General features: G+C 39.6%; 1 protein-coding gene and 1 long non-coding RNA gene across 6 annotated transcripts; one reads left to right on the top strand and one right to left on the bottom strand.

Annotated features, from left to right (window-relative positions):
• The first annotated feature begins 865 nt into the window (after nt 1-865).
• Nucleotides 866-19,661, top strand: LOC122670721 (transcription termination factor MTERF2, chloroplastic-like). 5 transcript variants are annotated; one of them, XM_043867688.1, is made up of 3 exons: nt 870-1,730; nt 10,468-10,752; nt 19,542-19,661. In XM_043867688.1, exons 1-3 carry the CDS (start codon nt 937-939, stop codon nt 19,624-19,626), a joined length of 1,164 nt encoding a protein of 387 aa, XP_043723623.1. In that variant the 5' UTR covers nt 870-936; the 3' UTR covers nt 19,627-19,661. The 5 variants fall into 5 exon arrangements, 4 of the variants coding, with proteins under 4 accessions (XP_043723624.1, XP_043723623.1, XP_043723622.1 ...); XM_043867689.1 differs by lacking the exon at nt 10,468-10,752 and having other exon boundaries at nt 866-2,015; XR_006334244.1 differs by lacking the exons at nt 10,468-10,752; nt 19,542-19,661 and adding an exon at nt 13,111-13,314 and having other exon boundaries at nt 867-2,484.
• LOC122670725 lies at nt 2,268-11,157 on the bottom strand. The gene is made up of 3 exons (XR_006334246.1): nt 11,129-11,157; nt 8,691-8,694; nt 2,268-2,393 (listed from the first exon to the last, which is right to left on the bottom strand). It is a non-coding gene; the product is annotated as an uncharacterized LOC122670725 (long non-coding RNA).
• Nucleotides 19,662-21,046: the final 1,385 nt, after the last annotated feature.

Raw genomic sequence — 21,046 nt, 5'->3', positions numbered from 1 at the left:
ATAAAAATGGAAATGTAGAAGCACTTAAGTATCAAATGCCATTCGTAAGGGTGTTAAGCGTGTTGTTGGATAATGTTCATCAAATTCAAAATAAAATGTTTAATTTAATTAATTTGCACTTTATAGGCGATAGTGTGTCTAAATGTATGACCTCAAAGTGTTCACATCTAGGGATGGAGTTGGGTTCTCTATTTGCATGGTTGTCACGTTGTGTCTTCTTTGGAATGGAAATTTCATACGCAAATATCTGGAACTCGCCTCCATAGCACAATGAATTGGCTGATGTATCACAGATTGAACCAAGATTGGGAGGGAATGATCCAAACGTGATCCTAGATCCTTCAATTCAAGCTTAACCAAACTTTTAAGGCAGGGTTTGAATACAGAACCAGTCTGACCATTCAACAAGAACTAAGCCAGCACCATTAGGTTACTATTTTCTTGTGAAATCGTTAGTGAAATGACTAATAACTGACCACTTGGCTACCTTCTTTACTTTTACCCCTGTTGGATTTGATATCTATGAAAGTCAGTTCCAATGCAGGTCCAATTTAGGTTGGTTACAGTACTAACCTTCAAAAAAAAAACAAAAAAACAAAAAACAGTGAACCAGTCCGGACGGTACTTTTTTCCAAAGAAATTGGACGAGAAAATAATGTGGTGGTCTTGGGCCGGGCCGGTCCGGACCAATACGGGCGGTCCTTTTTTTGGCGCTTTTTCCTTCCCCGCTACTAAACTATTCTTCAAAGTTCGAACTGTTTCTGACTTTCTACAAATGAAACATCGCCATTGTAGGGTTTGATGCGGAGAAACGAAATCAGGGTGAGGAGGAGAAATTGACGCCAGAAATCACAGCTAATACGCTCTGGTTCTAGATTTCTGGTAAGTTTCTATCAAGTCTGAAGATTGGTGGTACGAGAGTATTCTTTTCGAACAATGTTGCGTTTTTTCTGCAAAACTTTGTTTATAACAAAAGTTAAAGATTCTACGAGTAACCATGCTGCTCTTTTTCTTCGAACAATATCATCATCCACAGAATCAACCTCAGGAAACTTGGGCTCCATAGACCAAAATAATCTAACCATCTCTTACCTCATGAATTCATGTGGATTGCCTTTCAAAGCCGCTACTTCAGTGTCACAGAAGATCCGCATCGGGACCACGGAGAGACCGGACTCTGTCATTGAGCTCTTACAAACAATTGGATTGACCAACACCCACATTGCTAATCTAATAACGAAGAACCCACGGCTGCTTTTCGCCGATCCCGTCAAAACCCTTAAACCCAAGGTCGAGTTCTTTCAATCTCTGGGCTTTTCTAGATCTGACCTTGCTAGCTTCCTCTGCGCAGACAAATCCATCCTACACAGAAGCTTGCAAACAAAAATAATCCCGAGCTTAAATTACCTTAAAACCTTCATCCACACCAACGAGAACCTCATCAGTTGTCTCAAACGATTCGGCCGCGTCTATAATTTTAACGTTAAGAGAATTTTGGAGCCTAACCTTGCAACATTGCGAAGTTACGGTGTACCCGATTCCGGTATTTCGAGGGTGATCATCCACTTTCCCAAGTTACTGACGCTGAAGGTTTTGCGGTTGAAGGATATTGCTGCAGCGGTGAGCAATATGGGTTTTGATCCCAACCGTTGCTCATTCATTATAGCCATTTACTCTATATCGGTGGTCAGCAAACAGAAGTGGGAAAGTAAAAGAGAGGCCTTTCGGAGGTTTGGAGTCTCTGATGACGAATTTCTTTTGGCCTATAAGTTACAGCCTATGGTCATGCTCACTTCAGAGCAGAAGCTCGTGAAATTTATGGATTTCTTTGTGAACAACCTGCATTTGAAGCCATCAGATGTTGCGAAATTTCCAAACATTTTCCTGGTAAGTTTAGAAAGGAGAATCATTCCAAGGTGTTCAGTGCTGCAAGTTCTGATGACCAAGGGCCTTATTAAGAAGGATGTGAATATACTTTCAGTGCTAAATTCTAATAAACAGAGTTTTGAGAAGAGGTTTTTTACTAGATATGAGGAGAAAGCCCCTGAGATAATCAAGGCATACGAAGGTGAAATGGGATTTCTAGGATTTGACAGTTGACACTGGTGTTGAAGATGGTGGATGAATTAAGTAAATAAATTGAAGGTGTCCCAAGACAGATCAATGACAATCGTGGATTTGCCAAGTGGTTTGGAAGTTCTGGTGCTGAACAGTGGGCTTGGATGGAGGTGGCTCATCATTTAGTGTCTTTGTGGTGACGGTTTTAGTATTTTCATGTTGGTTGTAGCATGGTTCTAGAGCAGCAAATGGTGTTGTTTGATGCCTGAAATTGTGACAGATTTTATGAAACATTGTGATGCTAAGTCTGATCTGAAACCCAGTATATATCCAGTCTGTACTCATCGTCCCAAGGGCAACTGACATCTGTGATCAATTGAAGTTTCATCTTCCTCCATTAATGGCCAACTGGACAGGCAATTTCTTGTAAGTATCAAGAATTCTTTGCTTGGGGGCATTTAGGCAGTTTAGGGAAGTCTATACTGTATGTACTGGTCACACAACATTTAGTTTAAATAAATGAATTGAGTACATGAAACATTTTACTTACTCTCAGATTCTCTACCTCATTACCCCAAAATATGTCATTTTTCCCAAGGTTTTTGACTTTTTTATGGACAAAAAAGTGCTTCAAAGTCTTGATTTATCCATGAGAGTACACACATTTTATTTTTTTTGGCAGATACTTGTCTTGATTCAATCTTCCAAACAATAGCTTGCTGACATTTGGATGTTGGTATGTTGGCTTCACTGCAATTTTCTTTCTTTTTTCAACTAAAAGAAAAAACAGATCCCAAAATGTGTATATGTTGTCCACATCGCCTCAAGGTTTAGTAAATTAAACTTCACCATATGTTCATAAGGTTTAAAAAATAGCTGAAATAAAAGGAGAGAAGGAAAGAAGGAAACAACTAAACTTACAGTGATCAATTATTGTAATTCTCTAACTCCCCCCTCACCCACCCCCTGGAAGAAAAAAGAAAAGGAAAGAAACAAAATCCTTAAGTTAGTTCGCCAGAAAAATGCAGTGAGAAAAGAAAATAAAACTTTCTTATTGTTGTTTGGCTGTGTCTTAGATAGTACATTCCAAATGCTCTCTTTCTAAGCGAATTACGTTATTTTATTCCCTGCGCTGCCAAGGTTAGAGCAAACGGAAATTTCCTTAATGTCCCTTTACTTGAATGATGAGAAATACTTGATTTGGAATGGATAATTTGTAATTGACAGGTAACGAGTTTGACTAATGGGGCCTCTCCTTTTCTATCAACCCAAAATCAATATGTTACACTTTCATATTTTAGTTTCATCTTAAACATGCCAATAACACATTGATACCTTTTATTTTTGCTATCCAATCTCCGTATAATGTCTCTCTCCCACCTTCATTTTTTTTTGACAATTTTTCCTTCATGCCAATACTCAGAATCCTTCATCACGCTTCTTCTTTTTAGCCACGTGGACAAATGATTTGGCAGACCAACCGTTGGATAGATGAAGGACCTTCTAGCCGTATGGTTGAACCTAGTTCCCCTCATTATGGTGCTTTCTTCTTGGGTTTTTGATGGCCCCTATTGAACTTAGTTCCCCTGTCTTCCATGCATTTCTCTAGGTTGCCATAATGACTCGAGTATACATTAGATTTGTCTGAAATTTAGTCTATGGCTAAATTTGGACAACATTTCACCAAATTTGGGGGCCAACTGAATTGCCACATGGCGGTTATGGTAGTGTGAAGATAGGAGCTTGCGGTCATGGCATGTCGGAATCATGCTCCATTTTCTCCCCTCCAGATGTAGTTTTGATTTCCTCATTAATCATAGTTATTGATTTGTTCCTACGGTGCTTTTCTGTTTCTTGTACCTAGTCAAGGGCCTCAAGGCATGCTACCATTTGTGAGGTTTTGATCTTTTACAGTTAAAAATCTCCTTGTTGCATGCGTTCTATCTATTTTTATATTTATGGTACGCTCTGTTTTCAGGTATGGCTCAATAATAGTTGGGGCAATTTGATCTAAATTTTCTGGTGAAAGGAAAGAATATAGGGCAAGGAGAAATTCTTCAGGGAAAAGGAAAGGTCAGCGTGGCTCATTTCGTTTCAAGGAGGGATGTGGGCATAGAGCATTATTATTCACTTAACAGAGATGCCTTGATGCTTTTGTCAGGCTTTAATGTATTCGAGCTTTGTACTGGTGTGTGGAACTTCTTTAGAATTTCTTGTTTAGTTTTTGGCCCCTTAGTTAGAAGATGTGGCTATTAATAGGGCAATGAATTATTATGCCTTCTCCTTGTGCTTTTACAGTAATTATTTAGAGGAGATGTTCAGTTACGGTGCTTTTCCCATCAAGGATGTATACGATCAGCAAAATGTGCTCGATTGAGTTCTAAGATTTTACCTTTTGGTGGAATGAGTACCAAAGGAGTCTAAAAAGGCTACATGTGGACTGAATGCAGTGTGTCACATTAAAAGTGGCAGACGTGCCAACGACCGGTCATTTTAGTAGACAGGGCAGACGTGCAGGTCTGGATGCCCGATTTGCATTGTCATCAGGATAATGCCAGTGATGTCTCTGGTTAATTAACCATAATTATCTTCATCTGGTTTTAATTTTTATTCTGTTCGCTGTTTTCTTTCTGACGATCTTGCAATAGATTTGATTTGATTTGATTATGCCATCTGTCTTTTTTCAAGGAATATTGGATAAGTTTTAGGGAAACTAAGATGCTTTTCCTTTTAAATTTTATGTCTATTCCCCCAACCCTTCTTTTTAGTAACCAGCACTACCGTTTTTGGATGTTGTTGGGGTGAGTTGAAGTATAGAAAACTTCTGGGTGCAGAGGTAGAGCCTACTTTTGTAAAGTATGAAACCTGTGAGCGCTTATTGCTTCTTCTTGGTGCTTAAAAGGTTGGGGTTGAACCTGTTAATGTTTGCAATTGATGTGACGTAGTCATCAAAGAATCTCAATCGATATGATGTACTTTGCCTTGTACCATTTCATTTGTAAACTGCAGTTGGAGACTTGGAGTAGAGCCTTTCCCTTGTATGGACATGGCTACGGTTAAGATCTCAAAGCAGTAGACAAGATGGAAGAAAGTCTTCCGGGGTTTTGCTATGCAGGTAAATGAAAGAGCTGTTTTCCCAAATGCCTAATGTTCATTTTACATGTTCTGTATGATACAAGGCTGCTGACCTTGTAATCTCTTATCTCAACTGGCTTGATGGCAGTAGGCCTAGAGAGGAAAGCTCATAAGTGAAATAAGAAATGTATTCCTGTTACCTGGTTTGGTGGTTTTTAATTATGTAAGAGTAGATGTTATGTACTTATGTATTGAATGTAGAAACTATCTCCTTTATATTCTGAGATGAGAGCCACATATGGTACCAGGCATTAAGATTTGTTTGTAGGCACCAATGGGTGGCCAATAATTCATTCCAGCTGTATCTATTAACTTCTTATGTAGAATGAAATGTGTCAAACCTGGGAGAATGATAGATCATTTGATCTCTCTCTTCTTCGTCATTTTTATGAATTGCTGATTGAGATGGTTTGTTGACTAGATGGTTAGGTTTATTGATGAGATTGGCATTGCTACTGTGACTCAAATGGGGAAATGTGATTTCAAAGAGAGGTTAGTATATCAGCCAGTTAGTATCTGTTTAATGTTGCTTGAACTCTGATGCATGCTTTCTATGCTGGCTCTTCCAGTCTTTACTTCTGTACAGTACATTGAAATTTCATGTTGGAGTACATTGGCACCATTCAAAATCTTAGAAAAGCTGGTCATTCCCTTGACAAACCAGCTGATGGAAGCAACAGAAGAGATATTCAGTTGAAACATAGTTTTCAAAATTGGATTGGAGTTTATCTGAAAAACTGTCCATTCTGGTTCAATCCACTTCATAAAAGTTTGGGAACATTTCACGGACAACCCCCAAAAGTATTTAATAAATCTGAAACTTACCATAATTTGTTAAAATGGCAAACTTCCCCCTCATGTTAAGCAGGGTGACCCCCCCACCCAAAGATAAAATGTCGATTTTACCCTCTTAGTATCACCCAAAGCAGAAAATGATGATTTTACCCTCTTGGAAAAATTACTAGGGCCAGATCAGATTCTTCCCGTTGGAGAAGAACAACCACCGTGGGCATTTTCATCTCCGGCGATTTCATCTCCACCATGGGTTAGCACGAAGAGCGTTCAGGGTTCTTCATCTTCAACATTCCTAGAAGGGGTTTTTTTTACCCTAGCATTCATCTTCCTCATTTCACATTTTCTTCTCACCCTTTTACTCCTCCCAAATTCCCACTCTACAAGCGGCGGCGACGCTTGGGCTTGCCTGCTGCCAGATTCCAGAGAGCAACGACCGGTGCAAGGGCCAGAGTAGCATCGACGCAGCTTCTTCCAATTCCAGAATTCCTTCGAGCAGCGGCTACAGCGTGCAACTTCCAGGTCTGGAACTCTTTTGAGCTGCAGCTGCCTTAGGGAAATAGGTTAGATTCTTAAACCCTATTTCACTCTCTGCTCAAGGCAGATTGGTTTCTTGTTTGATTTTAGAATTTTTAGGAAGAGAAGAATAGAAGGAAAAAAAAAAAGGAAAAGGGAAAAAGAATTGGGAATTTTCCCATTTTTGGGCTGAATAGTTGCAGAGAAGGTGGGAATCGAGCGATCAAAGACTGTTTCAGTGTTATATGCGAGATTGAAGCTGGTCGGACCCCAGTTCTTAGTTAAAATTTTAAATTAGAATTCTCAAATAGCTTTTTTTTCCTTTTCGCTTGCCTTCCATCGATCTTCAACAGAGTTTTAATGGCGGAAAAGTTGCAGTCATTTTTTTACCAATCCATGTGTAGCAAGCTTCTATCCTTCCAACAGAGCTTTAATGGCAGAACAGTTGCAATTGTTCTCTGATCAATCCATCTGTAGCAAGTTTTTGTCCTTAGAAACTCCAACAGAGCTCTAATGGCAACAACAACGTCTGAAGTTGCAGTAGCAATAACAATAGTGGAAATTGGATATTGGCCCTTAGTTGCAGACGAAGGTTCTATAGAAATCTGAAGAAAAAAAAACCAATCCTAACCCTAGATCGAGAGATCAATAAACAGCAAGAGGGATTTGAGAGTGAGTTTTTTTGTTTACAGGTTCTTGGCTGAAGCTCCTCGAGGATGATGTCGAGTTCGAGGCCGAGAACCTCAAGAAGATCTGAATCTGTAAACGAATGATTTTGGCCCCCAGAAAAATCTGCTTTTTTTTCTTCTTCTAAGCAGGCGTTGGATTATCAGCCGGGGAGGTCCAGATGAGATCCTTCAACGCCGGTCTAAGCTCTTTAGAACAGAGAGGGTTTTACCCTTAAGGGTATTATGGTACATTTAACCCTTCTATGGGTAATTTGGTCATTCTGAAAAAACTAACAGCAACTTAAAGCCAAGAGCCTGACGAAGTGGACTAAGTTCATATTTCTTCATAAAATAAGGGTAGTCTGTGCCTTTTTGACGAAATATGGTAAGTTTCGGATATATTGGATACTTTTAGGGGGTGTCCGTGAAATTTTCCCTAAAAGTTTTGACCAAAACAAATCATGGTCTTGACTAGAGGAGGAAGACACTAAATAAAGGATTAAGTTTTTCTCCACTCGTGTACTGGACCTACTGGTGATGTAATTATGCGATTCGATTCTTGGGTCATCATTAACTCCCATCCTATTGTACACGGTAGAAACTACCCTTTCTGAATTTGGCTCTCCTCCAGCCCTTCAGCTCCCACCAAAATAGAGGTGTTTGGCTCATTTTGTAGGTGGGCCCCACCCTGTGAAAGGACTAAACACACCTTGTTTTGGCTGGATTGGATCCTCCCGCTCCCGCCATTGCTGGAGGAAAGCTAGGTCCACCCTTTCCCATGTCAATTTGAGTAAGGGTGTCAATTGGTCTGGTTCTTTAATGGTTCTGACTTCTAACCCTTAAGAAATAAGGACCAAAACCAAACCAATATGCTAATCAGTTTCAAACCTAACATTGAAGTCCATTAACTAATGAGTGGGTCGGTCCTAATTCATAATTAGTTCCAAGCAATCTATGTTTTTTTTTTTTTAATTCAATGACGCATGTTACATATATATATTTGATAAACAATACTAGATATATTCAATAATAAAATAATAAGATTAATTTCAATCACATGAGATATGCAACTTACCATCAATTTTTCTCAAATCACAAGGTTGGTCCATATTAGTTCTTGTTTTATGTTCAATTAATAAGTGTGAACAAACTTTGGATTGAATTGGATTCAGTGATTGTGGTCATCTCTATGCCAACAAATTCGAGACCATGGTTTGTGTTGCAAGATTGGTTATTCCTTCAACCCTACTTTAATACTTTAATTTCATCACATGGAAAATCACACATTGCTATAGGAAAACGAATCCTATTGTTGATTTCTTATCGAAGGAGACGGCAAAGCTTGGGACTTCTACCACTGTTGTTTTTCTATTTCACATTAAAGAGGAGCGCTCTTATATGATGCACAATGTAGACCTAGATAACCTTTTTTTTTTTAGGTAAGTTTTGATGAGATCCTTCCTACCGATGGATATGTCGAAGGTGGGGGAGGGGGGGGTTCAATCTATCTTGTGATTGTACTTGTCTGGCTATGCCTAGCTATTAATTCTTGTAATTTCTTTCAAAAAATTTAATACATTCTAATTTTATAAGAAAAAAAAAAAACAACATTACCTTTATAAACTAGGATTAATTTAATGCATCTTCTTAAGTTAGCATTTCTAAACCTTTAAATTAATAACCAAATCTTTAGTAAATTAATATATGAGACAAGAGGTATCAGTCAAAATTGAAAGACTAAATAAATAATGGGCTTGACCTTAACAATCATAACCTTAAGTCTTAAGAATTATATAATATTTGAGGTTAGGATGTGGATTTGTACTGGTTCCAATGATTCCTAGTTGGTCTCTATTGGTTCTAGAACTGTTGAGAGACCAATAACTTATTCAGTAGATCCAGAACCAGATCAATAATCTATTGGATTGGTCGGTTCCAGTTCTTAGCATGTTGGTTCTGATTGCTTCCCATTCTAATCTAAAATTGACACCTTGAAATCCAATGGTACCAATGGCCATGGTGAGGGGATTCCTCCTTCACCGTGGGTAAAGAGAATGGTGAACGAAAACTTGGTCCTTAAATAAATGCGAAGATTCAAAAAATAATAAAGAATGAGTTTCTTTCAATGTACATGCCTACAAAAAAACCTTTTATGAAATAATAATACCAAAATAAAAACGTGAACCAAACCGGACTGTACACACAAAATTTGGACGAAGAGAGAAGGGTGCCCTGAGTTGGGGTCGGACCAAAAAGAGGCGGTTCCTTGTTTCCAGTTCGACCTCCGGTTCTGCCCGGGTTTTTTTTTTTTTTTTGGTAAGAAACTAGCTTTCGAATCGTGTCTGATTTTCTGAGTGTAACCTCACATTTTAGGGTTTAATACGGAGAAACCAAATCATACTCATGAGGAGAAATTAACGCTACAAACCCTCGCAAATCCGATCTGCTTCTGGGTACTGGTAAGTTTCTATCAGAGCTGAAGATCCTCACGAGATTGTCTTTGTTCATCAATGTTGCGTTTTTTCTGCAAAACTGTGCTTTTAACAAAAGCTAAAGATTCTAGGAGTAGCCAAGCTCTTTTTCTTCGAACAATATCATCCACTGAATCAACCTCAGGAACCTTGGGCTCCATAGACCAAAAAAATCTCACCATCTCTTACCTTATGAATTCATGTGGATTACCTTTCAAAGCCGCTATTTCAACGGCGCAGAAGATCCGCATCGAGACCACAGAGAGACCAGACTCTGTCATTGAGCTGTTACAAACAAATGGATTCACCAAGGCCCACATGGCTAATCTGATAACGAAGTATCCACCGCTGCTTTTCGTCAATCCAGTCAAAACCCTTAAACCCAAGATCGAGTTCTTTCAATCTCTGGGCTTTTCAAGATCTGACCTTGCTAGGCTCCTCTCCTCAGACAAATCCATCCTACTCAGAAGCTTGCAAAAGCAAATAATCCCGACCTTAAATTACCTCAAAACCTTCGTCCACACCAACGAGAACCTCGTCAGTGCTCTCAAACGATGCAGCAGCGTCGTTGGTTGTAACGTTAAGAGAATTTTGGAGCCCAACATTGCAACTTTGCGAAGTTATGGTGTACCCGATTCCATTATTTCGAAGATGATCATCTACCGATCCAAGCCACTTACTCTGAGTGTTTGGTGGTTTAAGGATGTTGCTGCAGTGGTGAACAATATGGGTTTTGATCCCAACAGTCGTTCATTCATCCTGGCCATTTGTTCTATGTCAGAAACGTCCAAACAGATCTGGGAAAGGAAAAGGGAGGCCTTTGAAAGCTTTGGTTGGTCTGGTGACGAATTTCTTTTGGCCTTTAAGATACAGCCGATGATCATGTTCACTTCGGAGAAGAAGCTCAGGAAATTGATGAATTTCTTTGTGAATGTCCTGCACTTGAAGCCATCAGATGTTGCGAAATACCCAAACCTTTTCTTAATAAGTTTAGAAAGGAGAATCATTCCGAGGTGTTCAGTACTCCAAGTTCTGATGTCCAAGGGTCTTATTGAGAAGGATGTGAATGTAGTTTCTATGCTAAATGATAATAAAAAGCGTTTTGAGAAGAGGTTTTTCATTGGATATGAGGGGGCAGTCCCCGAGGTAATTAAGGCATATGAAGGTGAGATGGGATTTCTAGGATTTGACAGTTGCAACTGCTGCTGAAGATGGTGGAAGAATGAAGTAAATGAATTGAAGGAGTCCAAAGACAGATCGATGACAATCATGGATTTGTCAAGTGTTTGAGAGGTTCTTGTGCTGAACAAAGACCTTGGGTGGAGGTAGCCTATTAGTGCCTTTGTGGTGACGGTTTCAGTATTTTCATGATTGTCTTACCATGGTTGCATGGTTCTGGAGCAGCAAGATGGTGTTGTTTGATTCCTGAAATCATCACAGATTTGATGAAACATTGTGATGCTGAGGCTGATCTGAAACCCAGTTTACCCTCGTTATGAGGGCAGCTGGCATCTGTGATCAATTAATGTTTATCATCCCCCTTTGATGGGCCAAAAGGAGCTACTTGCTTGTAAGTATAAAAAATTCCTTGGTTGGGGCATTTAGGTAGTTTAGGGAAGTCTATACTGTACGTGCTGCCTGCACAACATTTAGTTTAAACAAGTGGATAGAGTGCATGTAACATTTACTTTATACTATATTTGTCATTTTTTTCAAGGTTGCTAACTATGGACTAAAACGTGCTTAGAATTCATGAGGTATGCATGGAGACACACGATGTTCTTTGTTGCAGTTTGCTCACTGTTTGACTTGATCTCCATCTCCCAAACAAAACTTGCTGACATTAGATTTTAGTACTTTGGCATCACTACTTTTCTGTTTTTTTTTTTGAGAAACTATTGAGACCATCATTATTCTGCAGATGAGCTATTAAACTTATAAAAGATGATTCTGACCAGTGTATCTAGCACCACATTTTATATCTTTTCTGATCCATAAATTTTATGGGAACAGGCTGGGCACTGTTTCTATCTCTCTCTCTCTCTGTTCCCCTTTTGAAATGACCCCCTATCACTCCTGTATGATACCCCATCCTGCTCCCCCAGTGGTGCCGCCCACTAGTTTACTGCACACAGGCGTTGTGCCTATGCCTCTTCCAAATTCTATTTAAACCCCCCCTCCCAAAAAAAATAAATCCCAAACTGTGTATATGTTGTCCACATCACCTTAAGTTTATGCCATTTTAGACTTCACCATGTGTCCTATTTAAGGTTTTGAAAAATAGCTGTAATATTGAGTTGGTCTACCAATATTTTACCCTGGATACATCTGCAGGAAACACTTAACTTTTTTTCTTTTTTGGTAATAAAATAATTATCTAGTTGGAGTGATCAAACTAACTTGCCATATTGCAAAATTAATTGTCCCTCAGTCCATGAAAGAGATTGGGGATGGAGGGAGAGATGCGAATGTGGCAGTATATATGGAAAGTGCAGTTCCTGCTCTTTGATTTCTGCCACATGGCAAGTAAACTGGTTCTGGATACTCTGGACAGATTCAAATAATTGTAGGGCTCTAAGCCACAATCTTTTTACTGTATCAACACTGGACTATGAGCATCCCTAACAAACTCATAAGATGTGCAAAAGAGACTTAGTTAAAATCTTGCATCGAGTGCCTAAATTTCAGAGAAGATTGTTAAGAGGAATTCATGATTTTTTAATTGGGAAAATCTTCTTGTAACCTTGGTTGGTGAAAAAGAAATTGTAACCTTAATTTTTGCCCTTTTAGTATAGCACGTTTTTTTCTCAACCAAAGTAAAATCCTGTCATTTCCATTATTGTCTATTCCCCCCCTCCCTCCTTTGGTAACCAGCAATACTGTTGTTGGATGTTTTAGGGATAAGTTGAAGCATGTGGTTACTTCAGACCTTAGAAAACTTCTGGGCATAGAGGGAGAACCTACTTTTGTAAAGTATGAAACCTCTGATGCCCCATTTGTGTCTAATGTTCATTTACATGTTCTATATGAGGAAAATGAGCTATTGCTGGTATTTTTTTTTTTTTATAGTTTCTAATAATATTCAGTATCAACATGATAGGTAACCATTGGGGTGGATTATCTGCGGTGAAATCAATAGCTTCAGGATGCAAGGCTGCTGACCTTGGAATCTCATATCTCAACTCACTTGATGGCAGTAGTAGACCTATAGAGGAAAGCTCATTGGTGAAATAAGATAAGCTCATTGGTGAAATAAGATAAGTAGTCCTGTTACCTTTTTTGATTATACCTCCTCATACTTCTTTCCTTTGGTTGTTTTGAATTATGTGAGAATGGATGATGTTACCTGAGGAATGTAGCAACTATTTCATTTAGATTCTGAGATGAGGGCCACTTATGGTACCATGAATTAAGATTTGTTTGCAGGCACCAATTCATTCCAGGAATATCTATTAACTTTTATGAAGTAGATCAAATTTTGGAGGATGATAGATCATTTGATCTTTCTCTTCTTCATCGTTGTAATGGATTGGTGATTGATGGTTAGTCCATCAGATGGCTTATGCTTATGGATAAGATTGGCACTGCTATTGTGACCCAAACAGGGAAGTGTGCATGTCAAAGAGAACTTTGTATATCTCAGCGAGTGGGTATCTGTATGATGTTGCTTGAAATATGATGCATACTTTCTAGACTGCCTTTTTCAGTGTTTATTCTGTCCAAAGCATTGATATTTCACGATGGAGTATAGAGTACATGGGCATCAACAAAAATATTAGAATGGCTGACCATTTCATCATGATGTTCCAGGTAGAAAGAATCCTTTTTTAAGTAGAATTTTTTGTGGATAGATTCTGATTTGTAATGGATCTAACCTACACCACCAAAGGCCATTAGGACTATTCCGCTGTGTCAAATGAATTCTTTGAAATGGTATCATAAAATTTTGGATTAAGTTTGTGCAGGAAGAATTCTCACTTGTGATTGAACTTCTGTCTGTGTCTAATGAATCAAAAGAGGGACTTTGGTTAGCTGTGTAGGGGACAGTTATAGTGGTTTGGGGCAATCCTCGTGATTCCATTTCTTGTGGAATGGAAGAACAATTCAAGGTATCGATATCGGATCCATCATATATGTTGATATGTATCAGCTAATATTCGTTCAATATTGATGCGATACCGATTATCGATACTATAATGGTGCGATCAATCCAGGGGAGGGTAAATGGTCCAAAAACAAGGTATCGATATTTTGGGTGGCTAAACGATCTGATCCGGCCTGATAGGCTGATCCGTATTGGTATTAGAATTGACCGAGATCGATATGGATACCAATAGATACCAAAGACCATGGTTGGAAGCAATGAAGGTCTGCATCTCCTCAAGTGAGCGCTAAATTTTGATACAAGGTTAATGGGGACTATTCCATCAACATCCAACGGTCAAAATCATCATATCACCTTTATGCTACATAGAGATAACCTCCCAAGTTTGCGACCTAGAGATCCTTTCAACCTTACCCTCAGCATGTAAAATGTAATTTTGAGCCATAGTCATCAAAATTGGATCAAAGGGTGATTTGGAAAACTGTCAATTATATGATTAGTCCACTTCGTAACAGTTTTGTCCAAATAACCATGGTTGAAATTAATCATGAAATTCGTTTGGCTAGTGAGTTGGGATTTCAGTGTCTTGACTCAAGAGATTGCAGGGGTTGAGTATGTACCAGGGTTAGGTTTGAATGAGCGGGGGGCGGAGGGAGCATGGTGGGGCGGGGTTGCAGGGTAGAGAGGGTGGTAGGGGAGGTGAGAGTGAGAGCGGAAGAGGAGCGAGGTTGTGGGATTGCAAGGTGGGTGGGGCTGGTTGCAAAGAGGGTAGAGACGGGGTGGGATTTGGTGGGGTGGGATTTGGTAGGGTGGGTGGTGGTGGTTGCGAGTTCAGCAGGGTGGGGTGAGGGGACAATCAAAAAAGGATGGGCCTCAGAAAGAAGAAAAAGGAGGAATAAAATAATGAAAAAAATATTGTTATTGAATAAAGAAATAAAATAGAAAATAAAGAGGTAACCAATTTAGAAATGAAAATGAAGGGTAATTTGCATGTCAAACTTGTTACCAAATGGATTCTTGATCTCTAGTTAAAACCTCCACTTATGCACAACCCCTCTCTTGACAATAGTATGCGTATAGATAATGAATTTGACACAATTAACAGCAATCATAAAATGAACTTACCTATTTTGTGTTGTGCAGGTCTTTCTGAACCAAATGTAGGCCTAGTAGGATGGGTTTACTGCATTTTGCTAGACAATCAGAATGTTCTAACATCTTCAGGGTTTGCACCTTCAACTGATGACATGCAGGCTGAACTAACTGGAATCTTACAGGGATGGACACATGCTACAAAAGGTGGACTCCAACTGAAGGAGATTTGGATCACTAACCACAGCCTATATGACCGTTTGAATGCTACGACCAAGCAAAACTTACCTATTCCATGGCGTCTCATACCAAATTTTTTTGAACTAGCAGAAAAAACATCAAACTTTATAAATGTACAGTTTAAACCTAAGAATAACATATGGACTAGTAAACTACGTTCCCTTGCCTCTTTCTCTATATCTAAAAGGACTGTAATGCCCCCTTTCCTATATGATGTAAATATGTTTTTCTCTATCTAATAGTAATATAAGAATGCTTCCCATCAAAAAATAAATAAATAAATAAGAAGGGCCGTTTGTTTAGAGAGGAAGGTGGGGTGGGATTCTTGGGAAGACGGGACCTATATGTTGGTGGGGTTTTGTAGGGATAGAAATGTTGAGGCAAAGTTATTTTTTCTATGAATAGTATCATTGAATAATAAGGGGGTGAGATTTTGAAGTGGTTACATCAGCAAACAAAGCGATGCCCACTGAGCTTTTGTAAGTTCACCACCCCAACATAACCAAACAAGGTCGGGGTGGGATTTTAAAATGTCACATCAACATTTTTTCACCCCACCTAAGTCGGATTGAGCTCCTCTCCCGCGCGGGACGATGTCCAGTGCACATCGTTTGGTTGGGGAGGCCTTGATCCATGTGCGCCATGGTGTGGATCGAAGCCCCCTAGCCGCAGGATGTGCGCTGGACACCGTCCGACACACAAGTGCGCTGAAGAGGAGTTGGATCCACCTAAGTCACCTCTAAACAAAGCCTAGAGGAAAAGGAAAGGTAAGGATTCATTTTATTCTTGTTTTTTCGGTTCATTTTATTCGGAGGTAGAATTTACGGGGGCTTGAGTAAATATAGAGGTTAGGTGATGAGAGAGAGAAATTTTTTCTACTCCTAAATGGCTAAATCTATTTGTATTACTTCTTCTTCTCTTTTAAGCTAAGAATATATAGTTGTATTCAAGCCTTACAAGTTACAAGGTGCTTTTAAAGACAAAATATTGGATCGGGCTCTCTCCAACAGGCATCTGACAGTTGGGTTTGCTAGATGTGTGTTGAGAAGTATGCTGGTGCGAATCCAGCCAGCCATTGGATGCTCACTGGGGACTCTAGGTGGGCTTGTAGGAAAGGAGCAGGATCCAATCTATTTAGTTCATGTCTATTTTCTTAAAAAAAACCTGAATCATTCCTTACATTTCCAAATTTCAACTATTAGAATAATTGAATCACCTTTTCATGTGGCAAAATTATGTGTGTTCATCCACCTATTTTCATAGGTGTGCTGATAGGGCTGTAAATGGATCGGATTTGGCTCGGATAGTGCTATATCCTCATCCGCATCTGATTAGCTTTCGGACGGATTCAGATAATGCTAAAAGGATACGGACACGGATACAGATTAGATATTTTATCCGTTTACATGTAAATATAGCTTTTCGGATAGCTATAATCTATTCGTATCCGCATCCGTTTAACTTTTGGACTGATTCAAATAGTGCTAAACGGATTTTGGCTATTCATTTACGCCCCTATGTGCTAGTCAGAGAAATTTTATTTTTTTTCAAATAGCAATAACAAAATAAAAACAGCGAACCAAACCGGACAGTACTTTTGGCCAATTGAACAAATAAAGGTCGTACCTTGGGTTGGGGGCAGACCAAAAGGGCGATTCCTTGTTGGACCTCCGATTCAGCCCCGGTTTTAAAATAATATGCTTCGAACTGTTTCCGAGTTTAACCTCTCTCTCTTCTACAGTTCTATCAAAAAAAAGTTGGGAAAATTTCACGGACACCCCCTAAAAGTATTTAATATCTCAGAAATTTATCATACTTGGTCAAAATGTCACAGACACCCCCTATTTTTATGAATTTATTTTAACTTAGTCCACTCTGTTAGTCTCTGCAGTTAAATGTCTGTTAATTCTTTTTAAATGGCGAAATTAACCTTGCCTGTGAAACCCATTTCCCCACTTCTTCTCCATTTTCCACTTAAATGACGAAATTACCCTTACCTGTGAAACCCATTTTCTTCCCTTCTTCTTCTCCTTCCTCTTCTGCTGTTTCTTCCGCCGCCGCACCACCACCACCACCACCGCCACCCCTCCAGCCCTCCTTCTCTTGCTCCCCTGCAACCCCGCCACCACCCTCTCCAGTCTCTCCCGCCCGACCATGGTCTCAGCAATCCAACCCCATAAAAACCCTAACTCTACAAATTAAAACCCTAATCATCGCTGCTCTATCCTTCTCTCGAAGCCCTCAAATCATAGCTGTACTTATCGCCTATACTATCGATTGAATCGAGGGTTTCTTTCTCCTTAACTTTAATGGCTTTGATTTCGGGTTTTTTCGATATCTTACAAAGACCTACAAGTGGGGATGTTTTCATGGAGCTGGTGATGTTTTTCAGTCCTCTATGGATTGCGGTTCTTATAGGGCTTCTTATCGGATGGTCTTGGAAGCCAAAATGGGCGAATTTGGGAAGAGACAAAATGGATTTTTCGGTGTCCTATCCCACTTCATTGTTTCGATCATCATCCTTTTTGCCTGGTTCGATTTCTCCCCCTCTTTTGCTTTTGGTTCCATACCCTCTTTTGCTTTTGGTTCCATACCAAAGGCTCTAGTTCCTTGAAGCCACAGTTGACAAGTTGCATTTCATGGATGTCTGACGATGGGTTGGAAAAGCAGACGTTCTCTGCGCCGGCAGCTGTAACTTCCGACTTTAGGTATGTTGAATTTGCCGTCCTTCCCTCTGGATCTTCTCTGAAACTTGGTGAGCAAGAAAATTGCAATTGCTTGTCTAAACTTCTGCCATTTGTAAGTCTGCGTAAGGCCTATCCTATAAGCAGTATAGCTGAAATTTGTTGATTTTGACAGGAGGGGAAATGATGCACAAAAAGATTGAAAAAGTTAGCTTGCAATGTGGGAGCTTAAGCTTTGTCTACTTCCCTGCTGCCATCGCTTTCTCTCTTCCCCCCTTCTCTGGGAAATTCATCCTTGTTTCAGACTTTTTTTTCCTTGCCTTCCGCTGGTAATGGTCGCCGGAGACGGAGCCGGAGCCATAGAGGGAAGAAAATGAAATGACAGTTTTGTCCTTTTATTTAAATAACTAAGGGGTAAAATGGATATTTCACCTTTGGGTACTAACTGTGCTTAACGTTTGGGGTGTCTGTGACATTTTGACCAAGTATGGTAAGTTTCTGAGATATTGGATACTTTTTGGGAGTGTCCATGAAATTTTCCCAAAAAAGTTTAATCCCTCATTCTAGGGTTTTAGAAGGAGAAACGAAATCATGCGCAGGAGGAGATATTAATGCCAGATACCACTGCGAATGCGCTCTGCTTCTGGATTTTTGGTACGTTTCTATCAAGTCTGAAGATTCTCACGAGTATCGTTTTTCGATTAATGTTGCGTTTTTTCTGCAAAACTCTGCTTATAACAAAAGCTAAAGAGTGGACAAGTAGCCATGCTCTTTTTCTTCGAACAATAATAGCATCCACAGAATCAACCTTAGGAAACTTGGACTCCTTAAACCCAAAAAATCTCACCGTATCTTACCTGGTGAATTCATGTGGATTGCCTTTCAAAGCCGCTACTTCAATGGCAAATAAGATTCGCATCGAGACCACAGAGAGACCGGACTCTGTCATTGAGCTTTTAAAAACAATTGGATTCACCAACACCCACCTTGCTAATCTGATAACTTCGTTCCCACAGCTCCTTTTCGCCAATCCCGTGAAAAACCTTAAACCCAAGATCGAGTTCTTTCAATCTCTAGGCTTTTTAAGATCTGACCTTGCTATGTTCCTCTCCACAAACCAAAACATCCTGAGAAGAAGCTTGCAAAAGCAAATAATCCCAACCGTAAATTTCCTTAAAACCTTCGTCCACACCAACGAAAACCTCATCACTGCTCTCAAGCGATCCAGCCGCCTCATTGGTTGTAGCGTTAAGAGAACTATGGAGCCCAACATTGCAACCGTGCAAAGTTATGGTGTACCCGATTCCAATATTTTGAGGATGATAACCCTCCATCCCAAGTTACTGACGGTGAATGTTTATCGGTTTAAGGATGTTGCTGCAACGGTGAACAAGATGGGTTTTGATCCCAACGGTTGTGCATTCATTATAGCCATTTTCGCCATGTCGATGGTGAGCAAACAAAAGTGGGAAAAGAAAAGGGAGGTCTTTCGGAGTTTTGGATGGTCTGATGAGGAATTTCTTTTGGCCTTTAAGTTACAGCCGATGGTCATGCTCACTTCAGAGAAGAAGCTCGTGATAGTTATGGATTTCTTTGTGAAGGACCTGCATTTGAAGCCATCAGCTGTTGCGAAATACCCAAACCTTTTCTTAGTAAGTTTGGAAAGGAGAATCATTCCAAGGTGTTCAGTGCTACAAGTTCTGATGTCCAAGGGCCATATTGAGAAGGATTTGAATATATTTTCAGCGCTAATTTGTAATAAACAGCCTTTTGATAAGAGGTTTGTTACCAGATATGAGGGGGAAGTCCCTGAGGTAATCAAGGCATACAAAGGTGAGATGGGATTTCTAGGATTTGACAGTTGACACTGGTGTTGAAGATAGTGGAAGAATTAAGTAAATGAATTGAAATAGTCCCAAGTCAGATCGTTGACAATCATGGGTTTGCCAAGTGGTTTGGTGGTTCTGGTGCTGAACAATGGGCTTGGATGGAGATGGCTTCTCATTTAGTATTTTCATGGTGGTGATCGCATGGTTCTAGAGCAGCAAATGGTGTTGTTTTATGCCTGAATTTGTGGCAGATTTGATGAAATATTGTGATGCTAAGACTAATCTGAAACCCATTATATATCCAGTTTGTCATCGCCATGAGGGGAAACTTGCATCTGTGATCAATTGAAGCTTCATCGTCCACCATTGATGGCCTTTGCTCGGGCCATTTAGGCAGTTTAGGGAGGTCTATACTGTATGTGCTGCTTGCACAACATTTAGTTTAGACAAATGAATTGAGTGCATGAGACATTTTACTTACTATCACCTTCTCTACCTCGTTAACCCAAAATATGTAATTTTTTAAGGTGGCTAACTGTTTTATGGTCCAAAAAAGTGTTTCAAAGTCGTAAGGTATCCATGAAGGTACACAATGTTTTTTGTTTGCAGACACTTGACTTGATTTCCATATTCCAAACAAAAGCTTGCTGACATTTGGATGTTAGTATGTTAGCTCCACTGCAATTTCATTCTTTTTTCGAGAAAAAAGATATATCCCAAAACCTGTATATGTTGTTCACATCACCTCAAGTTTCAGCCAAATCATACTTCACCATATGTTCATAAGGTTTGAAAAATGGCTGACATAAGAGGAAAAAAAGAAAGAAGGAAACAACTAAGCCTATGGTGGTCAATTACTGTAGTTCTCTTCCTCCCCCCCCCCCCCCTTCCCCTCCCCTCCCCTCCCCTCCCCTCATGGAAGAAAACAGAAAAGAAGAGAAAGAAAAAAAGAAAATCTCGAAGTTAGTTCTCCAGAAAAGTCTTTGAGGAAAGAAAATAAAACATTTTTATTGTGGTTTTACTTTCATGTTTAGGTTTCTTCTCAAGTATGCCAATAATACATTAATAACTTTCATAATAGCTATCTAATTTCCGTATAATCTCTGTCTCTCTCTCACCATGCTTTTGTTTTTTTGGGGGACATCGTCTTTCCGTCATGCCAATACCCAAAATCCTTCCGCACGCTTCTCCTTTTCAACCATGTGGACCGATGAATTGGCAGACTAACTGTTGGATAGATGAAGGACCTCCTAGCCATATGGTTGAACTTGGTTCCCTCTTTGTGGGATTATCTTCCTTGGTTTTCAATGGCCCCTGTTGAACTGAGTCCCTTGTTTTCCATGCATTTCTCAAGGGCACTGTATTGACAAGAGTATACGTTAAATTTGTTTGAAATTCAGTCCATGGCAAGATGTGGATAACGTGCCCACCAAATTTGGAGGCTCACTGAATTGCC

The sequence above is a fragment of the Telopea speciosissima genome, chromosome 8, assembly GCF_018873765.1.
Source record: "Telopea speciosissima isolate NSW1024214 ecotype Mountain lineage chromosome 8, Tspe_v1, whole genome shotgun sequence".
Taxonomy (NCBI): Eukaryota; Viridiplantae; Streptophyta; class Magnoliopsida; order Proteales; family Proteaceae; genus Telopea; species Telopea speciosissima.
The sequence above is the reverse complement of the archived record's forward strand: the minus strand, read 5'-3'. Positions and strand labels throughout refer to the sequence as shown.